The following is a 24,827-nucleotide window of genomic DNA, read 5'->3' as shown; positions in this document are numbered from 1 at the left end:
TGGAGCGGCAGTTGTTGTGGTTGGAGCGGCTGTTGTTGTGGTTGGAGCAGCTGTTGTTGTTGTTGGAGCGGCAGTTGTTGTGGTTGGTGCCGCAGTTATAGTGGTTGAATCAACTGTTGTTGTGGTTGGAGCGGCAGTTGTTGTGGTTGGAGCAGCTGTGGTTGTTGTTGGAGCAGCTGTGGTTGTGGTTGGAGCAGCAGTTGTTGTTGTTGTTGTAGCAGCAGTTGTTGTGGTTGGAGCAACTGTCGTTGTTGTTGGAGCGGCAGTTGTTGTGGTTGGAACAACTGTTGTTGTGATTGGAGCAGCTGTTGTTGTGGTTGGAGCAGCTGCTGTTGTTGTTGGAGCAGCAGTTGTAGTGGTTGGAGCAACTGTTATTGTGGTTGGAGCAGCAGTTGTTGTGGTTGTTGCTGCAGTTGTTGTGGTTGGAGCGGTTGTTGTAGTGGTTGCAGCAGCTGTTGTTGTTGTTGTTGTTGGAGCAGCAGTTGTGGTTGGAGCAGCTGTGGTTGTTGTTGGAGCGGCAGTTGTTGTGGTTGGAGCAGCTGTTGTTGTGGTTGGAGCAGCAGTTGTTGTGGTTGGAGCGGCAGTTGTTGTGGTTGGAGCAGCTGTGGTTTTTGTTGGAGCAGCTGTGGTTGTGGTTGGAGCAGCAGTTGTTGTTGTTGTTGTAGCAGCAGTTGTTGTGGTTGCAGCAACTGTCGTTGTTGTTGGAGCGGCAGTTGTTGTGGTTGGAACAACTGTTGTTGTGATTGGAGCAGCTGTTGTTGTGGTTGGAGCAGCTGCTGTTGTTGTTGGAGCAGCAGTTGTAGTGGTTGGAGCAACTGTTATTGTGGTTGGAGCAGCAGTTGTTGTGGTTGTTGCTACAGTTGTTGTGGTTGGAGCGGCAGTTGTTGTGGTTGGAGCGGCAGTTGTAGTTGTTGGAGCAACTGTTGTTGTGGTTGGAGCGGCAGTTGTTGTGGTTGGAGCGGTTGTTGTTGTGGTTGGAGCGGCAGTTGTAGTTGTTGGAGCAACTGTTGTTGTGGTTGAAGCTGCAGTTGTTGTTGTTGGAGCAGCTGTTGTTGTGGTTGGAGCAGCTGTGGTTGTTGTTGGAGCAGCTGTTGTTGTGGTTGGAGCAGCTGTGGTTGTTGTTGGAGCAGCTGTGGTTGTTGTGATTGGAGCAGCTATTGTTGTTGTTGGAGCAGCGGCAGTTGTTGTTGTTGGAGCGGCAGTTGTTGTGGTTGGAGCGGCAGTTGTTGTTGTTGGAGCAGCTGTTGTTGTGGTTGTTCCCGCAGCTGTTGTTGTGGTTGGAGCAGCTGTTGTTGTTGTTGGAGCAGCAGTTGTTGTGGTTGGAGCAACTGTTGTTGTGGTTGGAGCAGCAGTTGTTGTGGTTGGTGCCGCAGTTGTTGTGGTTGGAGCGGCAGTTGATGTGGTTGGAGCGGCAGTTGTAGTTGTTGGAGCAACTGTTGTTGTGGTTGGGGCGGCAGTTGTTGTGGTTGGAGCGGCTGTTGTTGTGGTTGGAGCAGCTGTGGTTGTTGTTGGAGCAGCTGTGGTTGTTGTGGGAGCAGCTGTGGTTGTTGTGGTTGGAGCAGCTGTGGTTGTTGTGGTTGGAGCAGCAGTTGTAGTGGTTGCAGCAGCTGTTGTTGTTGTTGGAGCAGCAGTTGTTGTGGTTGGAGCAACTGTTGTTGTGGTTGGAGCAGCAGTTGTTGTGGTTGGAGCAACTGTTGTTGTGGTTGGAGCAGCTGTTGTTGTGCTTGGAGCAGCAGTTGTTGTTGTTGGAGTAGCAGTTGTTGTGGTTGGAGCAGCAGTTGTTGTGGTTGGAGCGGCTGTTGTTGTGGTTGGAGCGGCTGTTGTTGTGGTTGGAGCAACTGTTGTTGTTGTTAGAGCGGCTGTGGTTGTACTTGGAGCAGCTGTGGTTGTTGTGGTTGGAGCTGCTGTGGTTGTTGTGGTTGGAGCAGCTGTTGTTGTGGTTGGAGCAGCAGTTATTGTTGTTGTAGCAGCTGTTGTTGTGGTTGTTGCCGCAGTTGTTGTGGTTGGAGCGGCTGTTGTTGTGGTTGGAGCAGTTGTAGTTGTTGGAGCAACTGTTGTTGTGGTTGGGGCGGCAGTTGTTGTGGTTGGAGCGCCTGTTGTTGTGGTTGGAGCAGCTGTGGTTGTTGTTGGAGCAGCTGTGGTTGTTGTGGGAGCAGCTGTGGTTGTTGTGGTTGGAGCAGCTGTGGTTGTTGTGGTTGGAGCAGCAGTTGTAGTGGTTGCAGCAGCTGTTGTTGTTGTTGGAGCAGCAGTTGTGTTTGGAGCAACTGTTGTTGTGGTTGGAGCAGCAGTTGTTGTGGTTGGAGCAACTGTTGTGGTGGTTGGAGCAGCAGTTGTTGTTGTTGGAGCAGCAGTTGTTGTGGTTGGAGCAGCAGTTGTAGTGGTTGCAGCAGCTGTTGTTGTTGTTGTTGGAGCAGCAGTTGTGGTTGGAGAGGCTGTTGTTGTGGTTGGAGCAACTGTTGTTGTGGTTGGAACAGCAATTGTTGTTGTTGGGGCAGCAGTTGTTGTTGTTGGAGCGGCTGTTGTTGTGGTTGCAGCAGCAGTTGTTGTTGTTGGAGCAGCAGTTGTTGTGGTTGGAGCAACTGTTGTTGTGGTTGGAGCAGCAGTTGTTGTGGTTGGAGCAACTGTTGTTGTGGTTGGAGCAGCTGTTGTTGTGGTTGGAGCAGCAGTTGTTGTTGTTGGAGCAGCAGTTGTTGTGGTTGGAGCAGCAGTTGTTGTGGTTGGAGCAGCTGTTGTTGTGGTTGGAGCAGCAGTTATTGTTGTTGTAGCAGCTGTTGTTGTGGTTGTTGCCGCAGTTGTTGTGGTTGGAGCGGCTGTTGTTGTGGTTGGAGCAGTTGTTGTTGTTGGAGCAGCAGTTGTTGTGGTTGGAGCAACTGTTGTTGTGGTTGGAGCAGCAGTTGTTGTGGTTGGAGCAACTGTTGTTGTGGTTGGAGCAGCAGTTGTTGTTGTTGGAGCAGCAGTTGTTGTGGTTGGAGCAGCAGTTGTAGTGGTTGCAGCAGCTGTTGTTGTTGTTGGAGCAGCAGTTGTTGTGGTTGGAGCAGCTGTTGTTGTTGTTGGAGCGGCTGTTGTTGTGGTTGGAGAAGCAGTTGTTGTGGTTGGAGCGGCAGTTGTTGTGGTTGGAGCGGCTGTTGTGGTTGGAGCAGCTGTTGTTGTTGTTGGAGCGGCTGTTGTTGTGGTTGGAGAAGCAGTTGTTGTGGTTGGAGCGGCTGTTGTTGTGGTTGGAGCTGCAGTTGTTGTGGTTGGAGCGGCAGTTGTGGTTGGAGCAGCTGTGGTTGTTGTTGGAGCGGCAGTTGTTGTGGTTGGAGCTGCAGTTGTTGTGGTTGGAGCGGCAGTTGTTGTGGTTGGAGCAACTGTTGTTGTGGTTGGAGCAACTGTTGTTGTGGTTGGAGCGGCAGTTGTTGTGGTTGGAGCGGCAGTTGTGGTTGGAGCAGCTGTGGTTGTTGTTGGAGCGGCAGTTGTTGTGGTTGGAGCTGCAGTTGTTGTGGTTGGAGCGGCAGTTGTTGTGGTTGGAGCAACTGTTGTTGTGGTTGGAGCAACTGTTGTTGTGGTTGGAGCGGCAGTTGTTGTGGTTGGAGCGGTTGTTGTAGTGGTTGCAGCAGCTGTTGTTGTTGTTGGAGCAGCAGTTGTGGTTGTTGTTGGAGCGGCAGTTGTTGTGGTTGGAGCAACTGTTGTTGTGGTTGGAGCAGCAGTTGTTGTGGTTGGTGCCGCAGTTGATGTGGTTGGAGCGGCAGTTGATGTGGTTGGAGCGGCAGTTGTAGTTGTTGGAGCAACTGTTGTTGTGGTTGGGGCGGCAGTTGTTGTGGTTGGAGCGCCTGTTGTTGTGGTTGGAGCAGCTGTGGTTGTTGTTGGAGCAGCTGTGGTTGTTGTGGGAGCAGCTGTGGTTGTTGTGGTTGGAGCGGCTGTTGTTGTGGTTGGAGAAGCAGTTGTTGTGGTTGGAGCGGCTGTTGTTGTTGTTGGAGCGGCTGTTGTTGTGGTTGGAGCAGCAGTTGTAGTGGTTGCAGCAGCTGTTGTTGTTGTTGGAGCAGCAGTTGTTGTGGTTGGAGCGGCTGTTGTTGTGGTTGGAGAAGCAGTTGTTGTGGTTGGAGCGGCTGTTGTTGTGGTTGGAGCTGCAGTTGTTGTGGTTGGAGCGGCAGTTGTTGTGGTTGGAGCGGCTGTTGTTGTGGTTGGAGCAGCTGTTGTTGTTGTTGGAGCGGCAGTTGTTGTGGTTGGTGCCGCAGTTATAGTGGTTGAATCAACTGTTGTTGTGGTTGGAGCGGCAGTTGTTGTGGTTGGAGCAGCTGTGGTTGTTGTTGGAGCAGCTGTGGTTGTGGTTGGAGCAGCAGTTGTTGTTGTTGTTGTAGCTGCAGTTGTTGTGGGTGGAGCAACTGTCGTTGTTGTTGGAGCGGCAGTTGTTGTGGTTGGAGCGGCTGTTGTTGTTGTTGGAGAAGCAGTTGTTGTGGTTGGAGCGGTTGTTGTTGTGGTTGGAGCAGCTGTTGTTGTTGTTGGAGCAGCAGTTGTTGTTGTTGGAGCAGCAGTTGTGGTTGGAGCGGCTGTGGTTGTTGTTGGAGCGGCAGTTGTTGTGGTTGGAGCGGCAGTTGTTGTGGTAGGAGAAGCAGTTGTTGTGGTTGGAGCGGCTGTTGTTGTGGTTGGAGCGGCAGTTGTTGTGGTTGGAGCTGCAGTTGTTGTGGTTGGAGCGGCAGTTGTTGTGGTTGGAGCGGCTGTTGTTGTGGTTGGAGCAGCTGTTGTTGTTGTTGGAGCGGCTGTTGTTGTGGTTGGAGCAGCTGTTGTTGTTGTTGGAGCGACAGTCATTGTGGTTGGTGCCGCAGTTGTTGTGGTTGGTGCCGCAGTTGTTGTGGTTGGTGCCGCAGTTATAGTGGTTGAATCAACTGTTGTTGTGGTTGGAGCGGCAGTTGTTGTGGTTTGTGCTGCAGTTGTTGTGGTTGGAGCAGCTGTTGTTGTGGTTGGAGCAGCTGTTGTTGTGGTTGGAGCAGCAGCTGTGGTTGTTGTGGTTGGAGCAGCAGCTGTGGTTGTTGTGGTTGGAGCAGCTGTGGTTGTTGTTGGAGCAGCTGTGGTTGTTGTGGTTGGAGCAGCTGTGGTTGTGGTTGCAGTGGCAGTTGTTGTTGTTGGAGCGGCAGTTGTTGTGGTTGGTGCCGCGGTTGTTGTGGTTGGAGCAGCTGTTGTTGTGGTTGGAGCGGCAGTTGTTGTGATTGGAGTAGCAGTTGTTGTGGTTGGAGCGGCAGTTGTTGTGGTTGGAGCAACTGTTGTTGTGGTTGGAGCGGCAGTTGTTGTGGTCGGAGCAGCAGTTGTAGTGGTTGGAGCAACTGTTGTTGTGGTTGGAGCGGCAGTTGTTGTGGTCGGAGCAGCTGTTGTTGTTGTTGGAGCGGCAGTTGTTGTGGTTGGAGCGGCAGTTGTTGTGGTCGGAGCAGCAGTTGTAGTGGTTGGAGCAACTGTTGTTGTGGTTGGAGCGGCAGTTGTTGTGGTCGGAGCGGCAGTTGTTGTGGTTGGAGCGGCAGTTGTTGTGGTTGGAGCAGCTGTTGTTGTGGTTGGAGCAGCAGTTGTTGTTGTTGGAGCAGCAGTTGTAGTGGTTGGAGCAGCTGTGGTTGTGGTTGGAGCAGCTGTGGTTGTTATTGGAGCTGCAGTTGTAGTGGTTGGAGCAGCAGTTGTTGTGGTTGGAGCAGCAGTTGTTGTGGTTGGAGCAGCTGTTGTTGTTGTGGTTGTTGCCACTGTAGTTGTGGTTGGAGCAGCGGTGGTTGTGGTTGGTGCTGGAGTGGTCGAGGGTGAATTACAGGTTGGTCCTGTTGTTATCGTACCAATGCTCTTCATGAAAGGTAGAGATTTCAAGCTTGAGGCAGCTGCACACAGGTTTGTAGATGCACATCCGTAAGCTGGGAAAGTGCTGGTGCTGTCGGTCACTGCAGATGAAAAATGTTTGTCATGATGTCATTACATATCATATTTAAAGCATTAGTTAAGACATCTTAAAAATAATTTTTCTGATATCCAGTGTTAAATCCTCCCAATTCTTTTATTCTTTGGGCTGAAGGAAGGACAATACTCGGTGTATAAATGTTCAATCAACAATGTTTTATTCCATACAATTCAACATGAGCACAAACCATCCGGATGGGGAGACATGCATGCAGAGGGGCACAGCAAATCTCAAAATGGTGGAGCGTTACCCAAAGCTTTTATAGCCTCTGTTGACCCCCACCTAGTCTCAAAAAGCCTAAACTTACATACCCTCTAACTCTCAGTGAGCCTGTATTATGACCTTGGCTCCCTGTCTTTCTGACATAGAGAAAGGTGGGGGTAGAACTTCTTTGGAATGTGGTCTGTCTCCTCCACTATCAGAAAACAAGGCCTTCTGCGCACAATATTCTCTTCTTAACTCAGCAGTATGACATGCAATGAAACAGTGTAAATCATTCACAGTAAATCAACAGTATAGGATAATATAGACATATCTAATAAATCTAATGATTTTCACAATTTCTTAATCCAGAGGTATAATGCAAATTAAAACTACATACTAATTATACTCTCTATAATATGGAGTAGGGTGTGGCTTACAGTAGTATAATGATTCACACAGTTCGATTATAGGGATAGGATAACATATGATAAAATAAGAATCTTACACCAGTAATATTCATTATTATGTTGGTTTAGTGCCTTTTGGTAAGTCATAAGTCATGGTAAATGGTAAAACAACTGATACATTTATTGTTGTCTTCTACTTTAATAAAGCCCCCAATTTAATTTTTCCACCAAGTCATATTTACCAGTTCAGACACACATTTACTTTTCCCTGCTCCAGTCTGTTGTCCCAAAATGTTTTAAGAGGGCCACCAGCATCCCTGTCCCAAGAAAAACTAATGTGAGCTGCCTAAATAACTATCACCCAGTAGCACTCACATCCATTGTGTGAGTGTTTTGAGCGCATAGTTAAAGCTCACATCACACCTTTACTCCCTGCTTCACTCGACCCCCTCCGTTTGCCTACAGGCCAAACAGATCTACAGACAACGCAATTGCATTCCACACTGCCCTCTCGCATTTGGACCAGAAAAACACATATGTGCGGATGCTGTTCATAGACTATAGCTCTGCCTTCAACACCATCATACCATCCAGACTCATCATGAAACTCCGTGACCTGAACATCAGCTCCTCCCTGTGCAGCTGGATCCTGGACTTCCTGACAGACAGACCTCAGGTGGTTCGGATCAGCAGCATCACCTAATCCACACTCACACTCAGCACAGATGCCTCCCAGGGATGCGTGCTTAGCCCCCTGCTTACACCCTGTTCACCCACGACTGTACACCAACACACAGCTCCAACACCATCATCAAATTTGCAGACGACACCACCATCATTGGCTGCATTTCTGATGGAGATGAGACAGCATACAGGGCAGGGGTGAGAGCCCTGACATCATGGTGCCATGACAACAACCTCCTGCTTAATGTCAGCAAAAACAAGGAGCTCATTGTGGATTACAGGAGACTACAGAGAAGAAGGCACACGCCCATTCACATCGAAGGAGCAGAGGTGGAAAGAGTCAGCTTCTTCAGATTCCTAGGCATCTACATTTGCAAGGATCTGAGTTGGTCACACCATGTTGGTGTGACCAACCAGCTGTCGTCATGTTGTAAGGCCAATAACCTCCTCCTCAACACTTCAAAAACCAAAGAACTCATAATAGACTTCAGAAGGAAAAAGGCAGAGACCCAACCACTATTCATTAATAGGGACTGTGTAGAAAGGGTGGCAAGCTTCCGCTTCCTGGGAGTCAACATAGAGGAGAACCTTTCCTGGAGTGCGAACACCTCCGAGCTGCTGAGAAAGGCCCAACAGAGACTGTACTTCCAGAGAATTCTCAGGAGGAATAACATCATACAGAGATTGCTGGTGTCCTTCTACAGAGCCACCATTGAGAGTGTTCTAACCTATTGCATATGCATCTGGTACACTAGCTGCACAGTGGCTCAGAGGAAAGCACTCCAAGGGATCATTAACACTGCCCAAAAGATCACTGGCTGCCCTCTCCCCACACTGGAAGATTTACACCCGCTGTCTTAAAAAAGCCCAAAACATCATAAAAGTTACCTCACATCCTGGCCACTCCCTGTTTGAACTGTTGCCCTCAGGCAGACGGTACAGAGCAATCAGTGTAAGGACTAATAGGCTCAAACAGCTTTTATCCAACTGCAATAACACGTCTGAATACTGCTACAAAAAACTGTCCATCACGCCACTCTTGTATTAATCTGTGCGCTGACTGAAGCATGTATGTGGGAATGTATGTGAATGTTTGTTGATACTTCTTATTAGTACTTTAAGAATTCTATTTATTTTATTATTGAATTTTATTGTTTTATTTATATTTTGATATTGTTAGGGTTGATGCATTGATTGGGAACCATTTGTAATTTTATTGTACCTGTGACAATGACAATAAAGATTCTGATATCTGACCATTACACACTCCCTACAATTACTAGACTTTACACACTGCCACTTTATATCCTCACTGCATACTTTTTGCACAACTCTAAATACGAAACTGTAAATTCTGAACAACTGTCTCAAATTCTGTTAATATTAATACTTTAGTTTTTTGTTATTTGTTATCTTTATTATTATCATTATTATTATTATTGCTGTTGTTGTGGTTATTTTCTTTTAAAATATAACTGCAGACTTATATATGTTCATATAAAGCTGAGGAGCACGAGCCAAAGAATTTCACTACAGGTAAATGTGGCTACACTGTTTATATGTACATGACAATAAAACTTGAAACTCAGACAGCAGTTTTACAGTTAGCCTTTTTTGTGCTCTCTAACTGTTGTGCGCAACACTTATAATGCATGAGGTTAATTTGATGTTCAGAATCTTTCATGTTGACATGTGAATTCTAACCAAAAAATGTATAAGAAGACAAACATGCCTGTGTAGTAGCCTGTGACAATCCAAACATGCACTCAGAGTATTATAATTAAAATGGTTTCCTTTTTTATGCACTAACACTCCTGTCACAGCAATTATTATTAAATATATTCTGTTACATTTTATTTAGAGCTTCTTATTATTTTTTAGTCAAAAGAAAATCATGACGCTACACTGTAGATCAACTGTAGAGTTGTGGGCATTGACCATCATTATTGGTTTGCAAATGGTTAGGGAAATGCTTTGTACCTATCTTCAATATCTTTCACATAAAGAGTAATCTAAAATCTGTTTGTGTTCTGTTTGCTGAAACTCAAAATCTCACTGCAGTGACCCGAGAACACCACTAAAGGGTGTAGTTGTTTGTTTAACATTTCTAATGCCACTGGTAAACATTTTTTAATCAGCGAGAAGAACAGAGCCTGATTTTCAGTCAATTTTTATAGTGACTTTCACGTTTATGAAAACATGTAGTTACAATTTCAGAAGCCACTGTGATTCCCTTTTAGTGAATAGTGTACCTACACTGGGTGTTCTATTTTCGTGCGGGGAATACTTGTTAACTAATACATATATATAATTTCATGAACTAATTATCAAATCCTGACCTTCATCTTCAAAGATTTAAGGTACAAAATAAAATGTCTTACACATACTGATGAAATGCTTCATAATGTTGCCACTGACTAATTTTTAAAAAAAAGAATATGTTTTGAATTTATTTTAGGTATAAAAGCCAATTTAAAGATGATCTTTGTTAAAGTATATATGATGAAGACTCACTCATTGATTGAAAGCATTGGTCCTCCACTCCCTGACACTGTATTGGAGTGTCGCACAGAGGGGTGGAACAAATGTTACATAGTCGGCCATTACTTGACTGAGGAGCAGGAGCTGTAAAAGAAAAGAGCATCATTTCATTTCAGAACTGAGAACATTTCAGCAAATATCAGAATATTGTTTCTTATTGCGTCTTTAATAAAACACTTATAGATTTGTACTTACCAGCCAGAGTTTGTGAGTTGCAGTTATCTGTGTTGCAGCACGTGGCAGATGCAAGAGCACTTTGAACACCCATGTTAATTGAAAATATCTGAGAGCTCGTAACTGGACACAGGGAGGAAGATGCACATGCCTTGTAGATTTGTGTTGCCGTATTTCCAGATGAAGTAGCTGCAAATTCAAAGTGTATTTTATTAATGTTGATGGAAAGTACACATAATTTCAAAGTCATTGAAATTTACTGAAGTTTATTACATAATATTTGATTTGATATACCTTTAGTCCCACAAGGGGAAATTTCATAATATGAAGAGAAGATTACCTAAAATAGTAGCTGTAACACACATGGTCTCTGAAGAACATGGAAGTAGTGCTGTGCTTGAACACGTCTGATCTGTGCAGGTTTGACACTCAAGGGCTCCAGCTGCAATCAGGAGAGAAACAATAAAAGGATTGAAGTTATAATGAAAAATGAAAGGTTTTAAAATACCCCAGTATACTGGCATAATTAAAGAATCGTTATCTCTTTGATTTCTTTACACTGTTACACAGATTGATAAAATGCAGTTAATCTCTTTAACATGTGTGTGTGTATAAATATTTTTAATAAAGTCGACATGAAACACTACATTAAAGTTAATTTAAGGTTAATCTATTAAGGGTAATTTACACCATGGAGGCCTGCTCTAAAAACCTTCCAACATTTAACAGTTTGTGAAACTATATTTAAAATGTTATAATTTTTATGGCATGTGTAGCACCACCTAGTGTGAGAAAAGAATCTACCGCAATATGAAATCTTAAGGTGGACTTTAACTGCCAGTTATCTCTGGGTTAAACCTGTTTTCCCAATCACAAACAGTTGCTATTCTTGTTGTTGTGATGCGACACCATTGTTTCAAACATTTTGCCTTTATAGAGCCACTGTGATCTGCAAATTATAATGCAGATGTAATATCACTAGACTCATGGCTCACTTGTACTTTTGTTGTTCCTGCTAATCTGTGATGTTGATAAACCAGGTGACCGATCTGTTCAGTGAAATTATTCAGACAGATGCTTTATACTGCTGCAGCAAAACGTTATGTTTTGTTTTGTTTTTTCTTCTGAACTGAAGCTACTTAATGCTTTGCTATATCCAAGATGTATCCAATACAATGTATTGGGATTTATTTTCTGGTTTTTAAAGTGAGCTGCAGCACTCTTCATTTTGGGAAAAGCTCCCCTACGGTAAGATGATTGAGTGGCTCCAAGTTTTTTCCTGTGTCTCTTGCCTGTAGCTCCCCTCTAAAAGCAATCTTGCATCTACATATATTTGCTTATCTGAGTGTAGAACCTAAGAACACGTTCTGATTTTCCTTCACTCCAAACTTGAGAAAAGAGCTGTCTTCCCAGTTAAGGACACTATGAAGAGATACTAGTATCACATTATGCACACTTATATTACAATGAGCATAAAGAATGTAGTTACATAACACCTGTCATAATGCACCAGGAACCAACACTGCTCTTGTTTTCCAATTAGTGAATTTCCTGGAAAGTGTCTTAAATGTTTTCACTTTGTGAATAATATTTCTTAATGCAGAATGATAGAACTTGGTTTAATCCTTGCCAGATTTATGGACAGAAACAGTAAGACATAATATGGCTTATGTCTTTCCTCCTTGGCATTTTTGTTTTAACACACAGAGTGCATTTAGAAGTACCTCCTTTTCCTAACCTGACATTTACCTGACAAATATTCAAGGTTGGGTAGGGGAATCATTTATAAAAAAAATTGAATCAAATTGAATTGAAACCTTTTTTTGTTAATAGGTTATTACTCGCTCCCTCAGCGACCCTACCTGGTCTGCTCATTTCTTTGAGATGTTAGTTTGGGCTCCTCCTGGCAGAACACTGTATATTACTGAAGTGAACTTGCTGGGTCTTTGCATCTAAATTACACCACACTGCTAGCAGATCACCCTGTGAATACTTCACCATAATAATTTGACCTGTGCAGGATAACTGCTCCATAGTCTATACATTAAATCTTATTTTCTTTTATTTATCTGCTGGATAGTTACTGAGTGTAACGCCTTTCCTCCACTTTGTTTAACGACTGAAGTAGAATTTCCTCTATCGATCACTTTATCCCAATCAACTCTAATTAGAAGTTAAAATAATGATCATTCTAAAGAAATTATAATTAACCTTTGGCTGGAAAAGTATAAGTGTAGCTTGAATTGGAAAATAACCACTACCTACTTTCTAGGAAGCATTTTCACAGAAATGTCCACTTCCCAGTTTTGCTCAGCATGAAGTAGAACTTATCCACTCAGTGAAATGATTTGGCGAAAGTAAAAGATTTCCACATCAGTTTGCCAAACAGATTCAGAAACAGAATTTATAAACTAAAACAAAATGTATGGCATATCTTTCTCAGAGCCTCTTGGGTTTTTTTGGTTTGGTTTTTTTTTGTTTGCTTGTTTGCTTTTTAATTGGGTGTATCACACTCATTGATCGGTTTTCTCTACATATATGCTGACAGATATTTGGTTTCCTGATAATACTTTGAGAGAAAACTTAGTTATGTTTGTGGTGTGATGCTCATGTAGTTACCTAATCTTGTAAACTGTTTGGATGTTCTTGGAAAAGGACATTTAATATCTATATAAAATAAACTTTAAGGTTTTATTTTTCTTCTAAATTTAGACTTTAAATGTTTAAATTAAATCCTGAATGATAAGGAAAAGAGCAGTTACCTGTGCTGGAGAGTGCCCAAAGGACAATTAGAGCAGTCAGCTTCATTGTGATGAACAGGTCAGTTCTGCAGATTAGTTTCCTTGGACTGTGATACTAAATCTCAGGAGCACTCCCACACTTTATATACTGAACAGGTGAGCTCAGGATTGGGTGTGTTTACATTTTTACAGCATGAACATTCAGACATTCATCTCCTCTTTTGTCAAATCATTCTGCTAACGCACTTTACCACACCCTGTGTTCAATTGTGCATTTAAACAAAAAGGGTACGCAACAGCTTTTTAATTTCTAAATATAAATGAATGAGTACGATTTCCTATGATGCGTCACTGAGCCTTCATTTTCTCTTTTGCAATGTAAATTTTATTTTTATTTTCCGTGTTTTGCATTTCTTTATTCACTAAATTAATATGAGTCCATGATTACTTTTCATAGTTGTAAAAACCTGTAGAGTAAGGAATGAATAGTCATGGTGAGATCTTTTCTACATCACACTACATGAAATATTGCACAGCATTATTTTAGAAATCCCTCAACACCTTTTGAAGATTTAATGTACATTTATGTACAGTTTAACATACAGATGTATTTATTCCTCACTACTGTTTTCTAAAGGCTTAGTACAGCAAACAAAGTTTTGGCTATAATGGCACTAGCCATGGATGCTTGTCTGTCCCGCTATAGTTAGTGTAAACCCATAATCAATGCAAGTTTTTCACTGGAGCTACAAACAGTCAAAGCTTATATGCAAACACACATCCTATGTCTATAACTTACAGAGACAGTGTGAAATCAAGTTTCAATTATGCTCTTAATTTATCATGATGCTTTTCCCCCCTCATGATTAAATGCACTGCTATTCTTGTTGTTGTGATGCGACACCATTGTTTCAAGCATTTTGACTTTATAGAGCCACTGTGATCTGCAAATTATAATGCAGATGTAATATCACTGGACTCATGGCTCACTTGTACTTTTGTTGTTCCTGCTAATCTGTGATGTTGATAAACCAGGACAGAGGTGTAAAACTACTCCAGCAGCAGATGTGGCAGCAGTTTCTCTTTGAGTATCACATTATTATTTGAAGGAACTGCACTTTTACTCCATTGCTGTAGTTAACTATATATTAGCTCAAACATTTCTGTTTTATTTTTCATAAACTGAAAAGTATATTTTGCACTTTGTTCATTTTGCTAATAACATGTTACTTTGACAGTTTGCACACATCACCAAGTACAGATGATACTGCGACTCTAATAAAAGCTTAAAATATTTGAAAGTATTTGGTGTAATAAGTTAAATAATAGCAAACACGGGAATTGTTATTCTCACAGCACAGTTCTGCTTTCTGATGACATTGCTGCACCCTCTCTTGTTGAGGTATAATCTATTTATATCTTAATAATAGCATGGTGGAAATCAAACATAAGATATTCTTTGTATCGGGTCTGCGTGTGTGTCACAGGCACACACACCCCTGACCTAGGCACGTCATGTTTTGTTTTGCTTTTTTCTTTTTTTAGATTTTGGCTTCTGTTTTGTGTGTGTTTTGTGCATCTGTAAAAGGACAACAAAGAGTGTTGATTTTCATGCAGAATGGTTTTATTTTAGATTCTGGTTGTTCTTGTTGTTCAATAGCTGTTTTCATGAAACTCTTTACTCTTTGAACTGAAGTTACTTAATGCTTTGCTACATCCAAAATGTATCCAATACAAAATATTGGGATTTATTTTCTGGTTTTTAAAGTTAGCTGCAGCACTCCCTTACGGTAAGATGATTGAGTGGCTCCAAGTTTTTCCTGTGTCTCTTGCCTGTAGCTCCCCTCTAAAAACAATCTTGCATCTACATATATTTGCTTATCTGAGTGTAGAACCTAAGAGCATGTTCTGATTTTCCTTCACTCCAAACTTGAGAAAAGAGCTGTCTTCCCAGTTAAGGACACTATGAAGAGATACCAGTATCACTTTATGCACACTTATATTACAATGAGCATAAAGAATGTAGTTACATAACACCTGTCATAATGCACCAGGAACCAACACTGCTCTTGTTTTCCAATTAGTGAATTTCCTGGAAAGTTTCTTAAAGGTCATCTGGATCCGGTCTTTTATCAGTTCCCAGAGTCAGAACCAGACACGGAGAAGCTGCATTCAGCTTTTATGCTCCTTATATCTGGAACAAACTCCCAGAAAGCCTCAGATCAGCTGAAACACTCAGTTTATTTAAATCCAGGTTGAAGACTCACCTGTTCTCAGCTGCATTTGAATAAAGCACCAAATCCACACTTTTAAGCTTAAATTTCAAAACTTACACTAACTACTGATCTTATCTATTTCTGATTTTATCTGCTTTGATTTTATATACTGTTTTGTTTGTTTGTTAAGCTTAAATTTCAAAACTTACATTAACTACTGATTTTATCTACTGTTCTGATTTTATCTGTTTTGATTTGATATACTGTTTTGTTTGTTTGTTTGTTTGTTTGTTTGTTTGTTAAGTGGGTTTAGAGCTCTGGGTAGCTCCCCAGCTGGGTCTAGACTGGGTCTAGAGAGTATTTTCAATTCAGGGAATTTAAAATAGAAAGTAGCTCGTCCACAGAAGGACTGGTAGCTCCCCTTACGATAAGGGTTCAGATCGCGCGAACAGGTGTGAAATGTGTGTGTTTAGTTAGTTTGTTTGTTTGCTTGTTTTAATCAATTTTAAATCATGCTTTTTATTTGTTTTTGTTTCTAATGTCTCTGTAAAGCACTTTGAATCACCTTGTTGTTGAATTGTGCTATACAAATAAATTTGCCTTGCCTTGCCTTAAATGTTTTCCCTTTGTGAATAATATTTCTTAATGCAGAATTCCTTGTATTCTGGGGCCTCTGGATGTCTGTGGCCTGGATCTCCTCCATACCTGCTTCATGCCCTGGGGGACGGGGCTATGGCTCCCCACACTCCCTAGCAGATCGTTACATGGAGAAACCTTTGGAATACAAGCATGCTGATCCACACAGGTGTGTACACACGTGTACACACCTGTGTACACAGACGCGAACTACACCTTTCTTGGCTGCTGCCTTAAAGCACATTGTGCGCTGTCTATCTTGCATGCTGCACAATAGCGTTTAATATTTAGTATCTACTGTTATCTACTGCTAGCTAGTTTATTGTGATGGTGCTGTATTTATTATGTTGCTCTTTTTTTTTTTTTTGCGTTCTCTTCTGTTTTTTTTTTCTCCATACAGGTGATCCAGGTGTTTTGTTTGTTTTTCTTTCTTTCTTTCCCCCTTTCTCACCGTCTCTTCTCCCCTCTGTTTTTCTTTCTCTCCCTCTCTTTCTTTCATTCTTTCTCCCTGTCCTATCCCCCAGTCATGTCTGTCCCATTTGTAACAACCGAAAATAAAATAAATATATAATTATAATAAAGGTCAATCAAATGGACCAATATGGCAAGGCCATGATGATCCACTTGGTAAAATAAATCCGCTTGGAATCTTTCTTGGCCTTAAGACAACAATTCTGATGGCTAAAGATCCAAACGGGACACAAAAAAAAGAAAAAAAATGTGTTAATTGATTAATTTTGGATAATGTTTATGAGCTTTGATGGGACCCATGAGAATGTTTTTGTATAATAGTATTTTGAATGAAATTCATTATAAGATGATTATAATATGTTATGATTTGTTTGGTTATTGGTTTATTGATTGTTGTATAAAATATGGCATTATTTGACTTTGTTATTTATGGATTTATTGATTTTGTTTTATCATGGCAGTCGAACGCTGTTTAAATTTAATATTGAATGATAATTTATGTTTTTGACCTTGTTTAGGTCAGGTTTTCTTTTTCTTCCGCGATCACAGCCCTGATCAGCGCGGAATGGCGAGCCACCCGGCCACCGTTGCATTGCGGTAGGAATCGTGAACCTATGGACTGAGTTTGACTGTTGACACATGACCTATCACAGGTCCATGGAACTAAACTAAATCTCATACTGGACTAAACCTCATCCCACCTCCGTTTTGGAACCTAATAAGCTGTTTTGTATTGTCAACATTATTTTTGTTTATATATATATATATATATATATATAATATATATATATATATATATATTATATATTATATATATATATATATATATATATATATATATATATATATATATATATATATATATATATATATATATATATTAGGGGTGCAACGATACACAAAATTCACGGTTCGGTTCGGTTCGATACTTTGGTGTCACGGTTCGATATTTTTTCGATACAAAAAAAAATGTTCCTGACTTTTTTATTTGTCATTTATTAAAATTATAAATATATATTTTAACTCAAAAGTACAGTTTTTAAATTTAACCCTAACCCTTGTGCGTGTTTTTTATTTTGACAGCGAATGCGCACCTGCGGACCACTTATGTGCACCCCTGGTTATTTAGCTCGTCATATTGCAGCCACAGAAATTCTTTTGTCCATGAAACCATAAAGCTGCACTTTCTTTTTGCCTTATAGTCTGATTTGTCATAACTTTTCCGTTTTGTGGTAAGCTTTTCTTTGGCTGTCACTTCTTCACCCTGACCTGTCTTATTTGGCTCAGCAGAACTAAAATATATATCCTGCTGCTTTTACACACGCACTCACATAACGCTCAGCGATTCTCTGCGCGATCAACCTCTCACATGTTTAAGCTTGCTGCGGGAGATTTCACTTGTCATGTTTGCATAGTAAGCTAACGATTGATAAGACGATGTCAGAGGAATTGGTGCACAAATTATCATCACTCACAGATCAGTGCTGCAAAAGAATGCAAAAGCATTGACATATATTTTTCCTTCCTACAATAGCCCGACGGGCAGGGTAGAGATAGATTTTGGTAGCCCGACTGGAAATATCGCTAGCCCCGGGACGTTGGGGTAGCGATATTGCGAGCCCTGTATCTGATTGAGGAATCACTCATCTTTGGAAAACAGAGTTTATTACAGAGAAATGGCTCTTTCCAAAGTAAAAGCTATACTATACGCTTCTTCTGGGCTATAGTCTCAGCAGCATATTAAACATATCAGGTCCCCATAAGGAGAATCATGTGCTAACGGCTGTCTAAATGACTCGGGTAAAGTTTGTAGCATGCCTGCTTGTTGTTTTTGTCTGCTTCCACTTGTCTTTGCACTAGGATGATGTCGGCGTAAATGTGCAGTCATATTCGTTGTGTTCCCACTAGTGCTTTCAGGTTAATCTCGTTGAAATGACCTTAACGCCACAACACGGCAAATCTCCGTTAACGAGCTACCCCTGATCGCCAGGTGCTCTTGGGCGTGCATGGGGCTGGACAGCCAACACGTTAACGAGCTAACTGCGCTAACACACTAGCTCCCACCCATGTAATTGAGCATTGCATGGCACATCCAACATACTGTTTTACTTTAGTCCATGACTCGCTTACCTTCAGGGTCATACGTCACATAAAAACCAAAATAATTCCAAACGCCAGATCTGAATGAGGGTGGGGGAGGTTCAATTTGCCATGTTGCAAGGAGAGCTTAACTTCTGTCTCGCTAGCTTGCCCTGCGTTCTTCCTTCTGACAATGCTGTCTGTGTTAAGCGCTCAGTGGATACGCTCGACAGTGCAGCCTAGGCGGAGTAGTCGAACGCAGATTCACTGAGTGCTCAACACAGACAGCATCGTCAGAAGGAAAGTTGATAAAATAAATTACAAATTTTGTATTGTTCGATACATATGCGTACCGAACCGAAAGCACTGTATCGAATGGTTAAATATATATACGAATATCGTTGCACCCCTAATATATATATATATATATATATATATATATATATATATATATATATATGAAGAAAAATCCGCTTCCCATTTTGTAATAGGAAGTGATATTGATTCATCTGTTTTAGAAAACATTCTGTATAGTTTTGACAGTAATTTGGGGGTTATAAGAGCAAGAAATTGTACCACACTTGGTGGTGTTTGTAAATCAACTTAACCAGGTTTATATTTCTTTTTTTTTTACTATGGATTTAATTTGTTGATATTCTAATAATCTTTTTCTGTTGATCCCATATTGTGTCATCTAAGAAGGTATGTTTTAGCCATCCTGAGATAAACTGAAGCTGTTGGCTAGGAAGTAGTGTTGAAACTATATCCTGGGTAGGGTGAACGGTCCCCTCAATGGTCTTCTCATAGGGGATTTCTGAATCGCTCTTTGTCTGGTCCCTTACCCAGGGCCAATTTGCCATGGGAGACCCTACCAAGGGGGCAAAAGCCCCCTGCCAACATAGCCCCTGTGATCCCTGGGACACACAAACCCCTTCACCATGATAAGCTTTATTTAAAAAATGTGATTTATTTACAAAACTACTGGTTTAAAATAACATAAAACAAAAATTGCAGTTAAAAATAACAGTTAATAACATGACAGCAAATGAGAGGGGCTATGATTGTGCTTGCCTTTCAAACACAAAGACAGGATTGTATTTTTTTCCTGTGTTTTAGGTCCTTCACACCTTTCAAGAGCAACTAATATTAAATTGTATGTTCTATGAATGTTTTGTCAGAGCTTGCATCACTGAATTTTCCTTCTCCAGATTCAGAAGAGTTCCACCTCCTTTGTGGCCTATTGCTAATGACCTTTTCTTTGTCGAAGCCATCCATCCATCAGCTGCTGACCTCTCTCCAGCGGAGTCTCCTTTTTGGTTTCCATAATGTTTAAATTATCAAATGATTACTATTAAATCACGTTCTTTTGAATTCTTTTGGCGAAAGAGAAAGACTGAACTCAGAGTGGTAAAGCTCAAAAAAATCTTTATTTTTACATTTCTGGAAATGGAGACAGAACACACATGCTCAGGTCTGAATTTTCTGCAGCTTGTGTCTGGTTTCCTGTGCAGCTCTGCACTAAACTTCCCCTTTCTTTACTTCCCCTTTCTAAAGTCTGTTGCCAGATCGACCTGTCACCCTCTGACCTACTTGTTTCTTATGCCTCTATTACAAAGTACAAAAGGCAATATAATCAGAAAATAAGCATTAAAAATATATATTTATATCGTAACATTACATAAAGTTTTATGTACTTAATTTTAAAAAGGGGGAAGCCATTCAAATTCTGAAGTAAAAAAAGCTAAATGAACATTCTCCAAGTGTGGTGATTTCATATTTATTTATCTGGGATGTTGAAAGACTTTTCTGTTTGGTTGCAAACCTGCCTAAATTCATATTAGTTATTACTTCCATTACAACAATTAATTTTGGTTCTTGTGACATGATATGTACTACTATGTGATCGATAAGCATTTAGGAAGCTTATTTCCAATCTTATCAACCACTCCAAGCCCTTTATAAAAAGAAACAAATAGTTAGTGCCTGTTAGAACCACTAAAGATCCGAGGACAACATAACTGAAACCTGATAACTAGAAACAGAGATTATATTCGTTTAAAAAGAATATATAATTCAACACATCCCCCTTCCTTTTCAATTATCAAAATTTGTATATCTATGAGGGAAATGTACTGTTAGTTAGAAAAGCCAGCAAAAAAACATTAACTTTCTTAATAATGAAATATTGTTGAATAGTGTGAAATATATCACTTCATTAAAGAAACTTTGAAATATCTTATAGGTACGGTAATTCATGTAGAAAAACAATTGGTTGCATTAATAGTTTTATTAGGGTGAAGAGAGTAAAAGTCTACATTTAGGGGAAACCAGAGTATCTCATCTTAAATAACATATGGTTAATATATTCTGCAATTTTATAAATGTTAAAAGTGGGGCCATGTGTTACCATCAATATGATTGAGAAAATTCAAGAAAATAGTGACAGTCGTGACAATCATAACATTATACAAAACAAATATACTGCCATAGCTTTCTTTATTCCCCTTGCCATCAATGGGATATTTCCAAAGCAAAAAAACTAATCCCATCATACTGTCTGTTGAAAACTTTATCATGGTCATAGTTGTAATCCTTTGGCTTTTTTTTGGTGTAATTACAGTTACTAGTTTAAGAAATACTGTCATTGAATCACATATAACAAAAATCCCAAGTAACTAGTTTGGTTGTCTATTTCTGTATGTATATTTCTGTTCCTATTATTGCACACTATTACATTTTTTCAAGACATTTGCATAATGAGTTTAATAAATAGATAAATATATTTGTGGGTAAATATTAAATAGATATTACACTTTATAAGTCACAAGGGTAATTGTTTGTTAAATAGTTATCCATGCTAAGGTTTACCCAGACCCTTTTTCTTACATCTGAAGTGAATGGAACTTAAATCCCAACTAAACAGGAAAAGAAGAAGTAAACAGTAACATAAAAAAATCATCCTTTCACAGTTGTAGTGTTTTTATGGTTTCCATCCATGATTTACCATTTAATAGATGGTAAAGACAAAGAGTGCCACTAATAGAGGGATTACATTAATTCTGACAGAGGATGCGTGACTTGTTGTCGTCGTGGATGTTATAGCTGTTGAAGGCATTTTAGTGGTTGTTGTTGCGGCTGTTGTCATGGTTGGAGCAGCTGTTGGTGGTGGTGGAGCTGCAGTTATTGTTGTTGTAGCAGCAGTTGTTGTGGTTGGAGCAACTGTTGTTGTTGTTGTAGCAGCAGTTGTAGTTGTTCGAGCAGTTGTTGTTGTTGTTGTAGCAGCTGTTGTTGTGGTTGATGCCACGGTAGTTGTGATTGGAGCAGTTGTTGTTTTGGTTGAAGTAGCTGTTGTTGTTGTTGTTGTTGTTGGAGATGCAGCTGATGTTGTTGTTGTTGCCACTGTAGTTGTAATTGGAGCAGCTGTTGTCGTGGTTGTTGCCACGGTAGTTGTAATTGGAGCAGTTGTTGTTTTGGTTGAAGTAGCTGTTGTTGTTGTTGTTGTTGTTGTTGTTGTTGTTGTTGGAGCAGCAGTTGTAGTGATTGGAGCAGCTGTTGTTGTGGTTGTAGCAGCTGTTGTTGTTGTTGTTGTTGCCACTGTAGTTGTGATTGGAGCAGCTGTTGTCGTGGTTGGTGCCACAGTTGTTGTGGTTGGAGCAGCTGTTGTTGTGGTTGGAACGGTTGTTGTTTGAGCAGCAGTTATAGTTGTTGGAACAACTGTTGTTGTGATTGGAGTAGTAGTTGTAGTGGTTTGTGCAGAAGTTGTAGTGGTTGGAGCAGCAGTTGTTGTTGTTGGTGCCACAGTTGTTGTGGTTGGTGCCACAGTTGTTGTGGTTGGAGTAGCTGTTGTTGTGGTTGGAGCGGCAGTTGTTGTTGTTGGAGCGGCAGTTGTAGTGGTTGGAGCAGCTGTTGTTGTGGTTGGAGAGGTAGTTGTTGTGGTTGGAGCAGCTGTGGTTGTTGTTGGAGCAGCCGTGGTTGTGGTTGGAGCGGCTTTTGTTGTGGTTGGAGCAGCTGTGGTTGTTGTTGGAGCAGCCATGGTTGTGGTTGGAGCTGCTGTGGTTGTTGTGGTTGGAGCAGCTGTGGTTGTGGTTGGAGCAGCAGTTGTTGTTGTTGTAGCAGCTGTTGTTGTGGTTGGAGAAGCAATTGTTGTTGTTGGAGCAGCAGTTGTTCTGATTGGAGCAGCAGTTGTAGTGGTTGCAGACGCTGTTGTTGTTGTTGTTGTTGGAGCAGCAGTTGTGGTTGGAGCAGCTGTGGTTGTTTTTGGAGCGGCAGTTGTAGTGGTTTGTGCCGCAGTTGTTGTGGTTGGAGCAGCTGTGGTTGTGGTTGGAGCAGCTGTTGTAGTGGTTGGTGCCGCAGTTGTTGTTTTTGTAGCAGCTGTTGTTGTTGTTGGAGCAGCAGTTGTAGTGGTTGGAGCAACTGTTGTTGTGGTTGGAGCAGCAGTTGTTGTGGTTGGTGCCGCAGTTGTTGTGGTTGGAGCAGCTGTTGTTGTGGTTGGAGCAGTTGTTGTTGTTGGAGCAGCAGTTGTTGTGGTTGGAGCAACCGTTGTTGTTGTTGTAGCAGCAGTTGTGGTTGGTGCCGCAGTGGTTGTGGTCGGAGGAGCTGTTTTTGTGGTTGTTGCCGCAGTTGTTGTGGTTGGAGCGGCAGTTGTTGTGGTTGGAGCGGCTGTTGTTGTGGTTGGAGCGGCTGTTGTTGTGGTTGGAGCGGCACTTGTAGTTGTTGGAGCAACTGTTGTTGTGGTTGGAGCGGCACTTGTTGTGGTTGGAGCGCCTGTTGTTGTGGTTGGAGAGGTAGTTGTTGTGGTTGGAGCAGCTGTTGTTGTGGTTGGAGCAGCTGTGGTTGTTGTTGGAGCAGCCGTGGTTGTGGTTGGAGCAGCTGTTGTTGTGGTTGGAGCAGCTGTGGTTGTTGTTGGAGCAGCCATGGTTGTGGTTTGAGCTGCTGTGGTTGTTGTGGTTGGAGCAGCTGTGGTTGTGGTTGGAGCAGCAGTTGTTGTTGTTGTAGCAGCTGTTGTTGTGGTTGGAGCAGCAATTGTTGTTGTTGGAGCAGCAGTTGTTGTGGTTGGAGCGGCTGTTGTTGTGGTTGGAGCAGTTGTTGTTGTTGGAGCAGCAGTTGTTGTGGTTGGAGCAGCTGTTGTTGTGGTTGGAGCGGCTGTTGTTGTGGTTGGAGCAGTTGTTGTTGTTGGAGCAGCAGTTGTTGTGGTTGGAGCAGCTGTTGTAGCAGTTGGAGCAGCTGTGGTTGTTGTGGTTGGAGCAGCTGTTGTTGTGGTTGGAGCGGCAGTTGTTGTTGTTGGAGCGGCAGTTGTTGTGGTTGGTGCCTCAGTTGTTGTGGTTGGAGCAGCTGTTGTTGTGGTTGGAGCGGCAGTTGTTGTGGTTGGTGCCGCAGTTGTTGTGGTTGGAGCAGCTGTTGTTGTGGTTGGAGCAGCTGTTGTTGTTGTGGTTGGAGCAGCTGTGGTTGTTGTGGTTGGAGAAACTGTTGTTGTGGTTGGAGCAGCAGTTGTTGTGGTTGGAGCAGCTGTTGTTGTGGTTAGAGCGTCAGTTGTTGTGGTTGTTGCCGCAGTTGTAGTGGTTGGAGCAGCAGTTGTGGTTGGAGCAGCTGTGGTTGTTGTTGGAGCGGCAGTTGTTGTGGTTGGAGCAGCTGTGGTTGTTGTTGGAGAAGCAGTTGTTGTGGTTGGAGCGGCAGTTGTTGTGATTGGAGCAGCTGTTGTTGTGGTTGGAGCGTCAGTTGTAGTGGTTGGAGCAACTGTTGTTGTGGTTGGAGCGGCAGTTGTTGTGGTTGGAATGGCAGTTGCTGTGGTTGGAGCGCCTGTTGTTGTGGTCGGAGCGGCTGTTGTTGTGGTTGGAGCGGCAGTTGTTGTGGTTGGAGCTGCAGTTGTAGTGGTTGGAGCAGCTGTTGTTGTGGTTGGAGCGGCAGTTGTTGTGGTTGGAGCAGCTGTTGTTGTGGTTGGAGCGGCAGTTGTTGTGGTTGGAGCAGCTGTTGTTGTTGTCGGAGCGGCAGTTGTTGTGGTTGGAGCAGCTGTTGTTGTTGTCGGAGCGGCAGTTGTTGTGGTTGGAGCAGCAGTTGTAGTGGTTGGAGCAACTGTTGTTGTGGTCGGAGCGGCAGTTGTTGTGGTTGGAGCGCCAGTTGTTGTGGTTGGAGCAGCTGTTGTTGTGGTTGGAGCAGCAGTTGTTGTTGTTGGAGCAGCAGTTGTAGTGGTTGGAGCAGCTGTGGTTGTGGTTGGAGCAGCTGTGGTTGTTATTGGAGCTGCAGTTGTAGTGGTTGGAGCAGCAGTTTTTGTGGTTGGAGCAGCAGTTGTTGTGGTTGGAGCAACTGTTGTTGTGGTTGGAGCAGCTGTTGTTGTTGTGGTTGTTGCCACTGTAGTTGTGGTTGGAGCAGCGGTGGTTGTGGTTGGTGCTGGAGTGGTCGAGGGTGAATTACATGTTGGTCCTGTTGTTATCGTACCAATGCTCTTCATGAAAGGTAGAGATTTCAAGCTTGAGGCAGCTGCACACAGGTTTGTAGATGCACATCCGTAAGCTGGGAAAGTGCTGGTGCTGTCGGTCACTGCAGATGAAAAATGTTTGTCATGATGTCATTACATATCATATTTAAAGCATTAGTTAAGACATCTTAAAAATAATTTTTCTGATATCCAGTGTTAAATCCTCCCAATTCTTTTATTCTTTGGGCTGAAGGAAGGACAATACTCAGTGTATAAATGTTCAATCAACAATGTTTTATTCCATACAATTCAACATGAGCACAAACCATCCGGATGGGGAGACATGCATGCAGAGGG

The 24,827-nt window shown here is 42.1% G+C and overlaps 1 protein-coding gene across 1 annotated transcript in view; it reads right to left on the bottom strand.

The window, feature by feature from the left end:
- LOC146689095 (uncharacterized) overlaps positions 1-24,558 on the bottom strand; it is a 38,642-nt gene extending 14,084 nt beyond the window's left edge. The window contains exons 1-6 of the mRNA XM_085437557.1: positions 24,491-24,558; positions 22,857-23,056; positions 3,810-3,885; positions 2,094-2,180; positions 1,492-1,649; positions 1,039-1,146 (exon numbers count right to left, since the gene is read on the bottom strand). Of these exons, the coding sequence (XP_085293683.1) occupies positions 1,039-1,146; positions 1,492-1,649; positions 2,094-2,180; positions 3,810-3,885; positions 22,857-23,056; positions 24,491-24,558 (697 nt within the window). The remainder of the gene's footprint in view (positions 1-1,038; positions 1,147-1,491; positions 1,650-2,093; positions 2,181-3,809; positions 3,886-22,856; positions 23,057-24,490) is intronic.
- Between the last annotated feature and the right edge of the window lie 269 nt (positions 24,559-24,827).

Source organism: Copadichromis virginalis, linkage group LG17, assembly GCF_057382275.1.
Source record: "Copadichromis virginalis isolate Kocher_CV1m ecotype Utaka linkage group LG17, C_Virginalis_male_GT1.1, whole genome shotgun sequence".
Classification (NCBI taxonomy): Eukaryota; Metazoa; Chordata; class Actinopteri; order Cichliformes; family Cichlidae; genus Copadichromis; species Copadichromis virginalis.
Note: the sequence above shows the minus strand (reverse complement) of the source record. Positions and strands in the feature narration are given on the sequence as shown.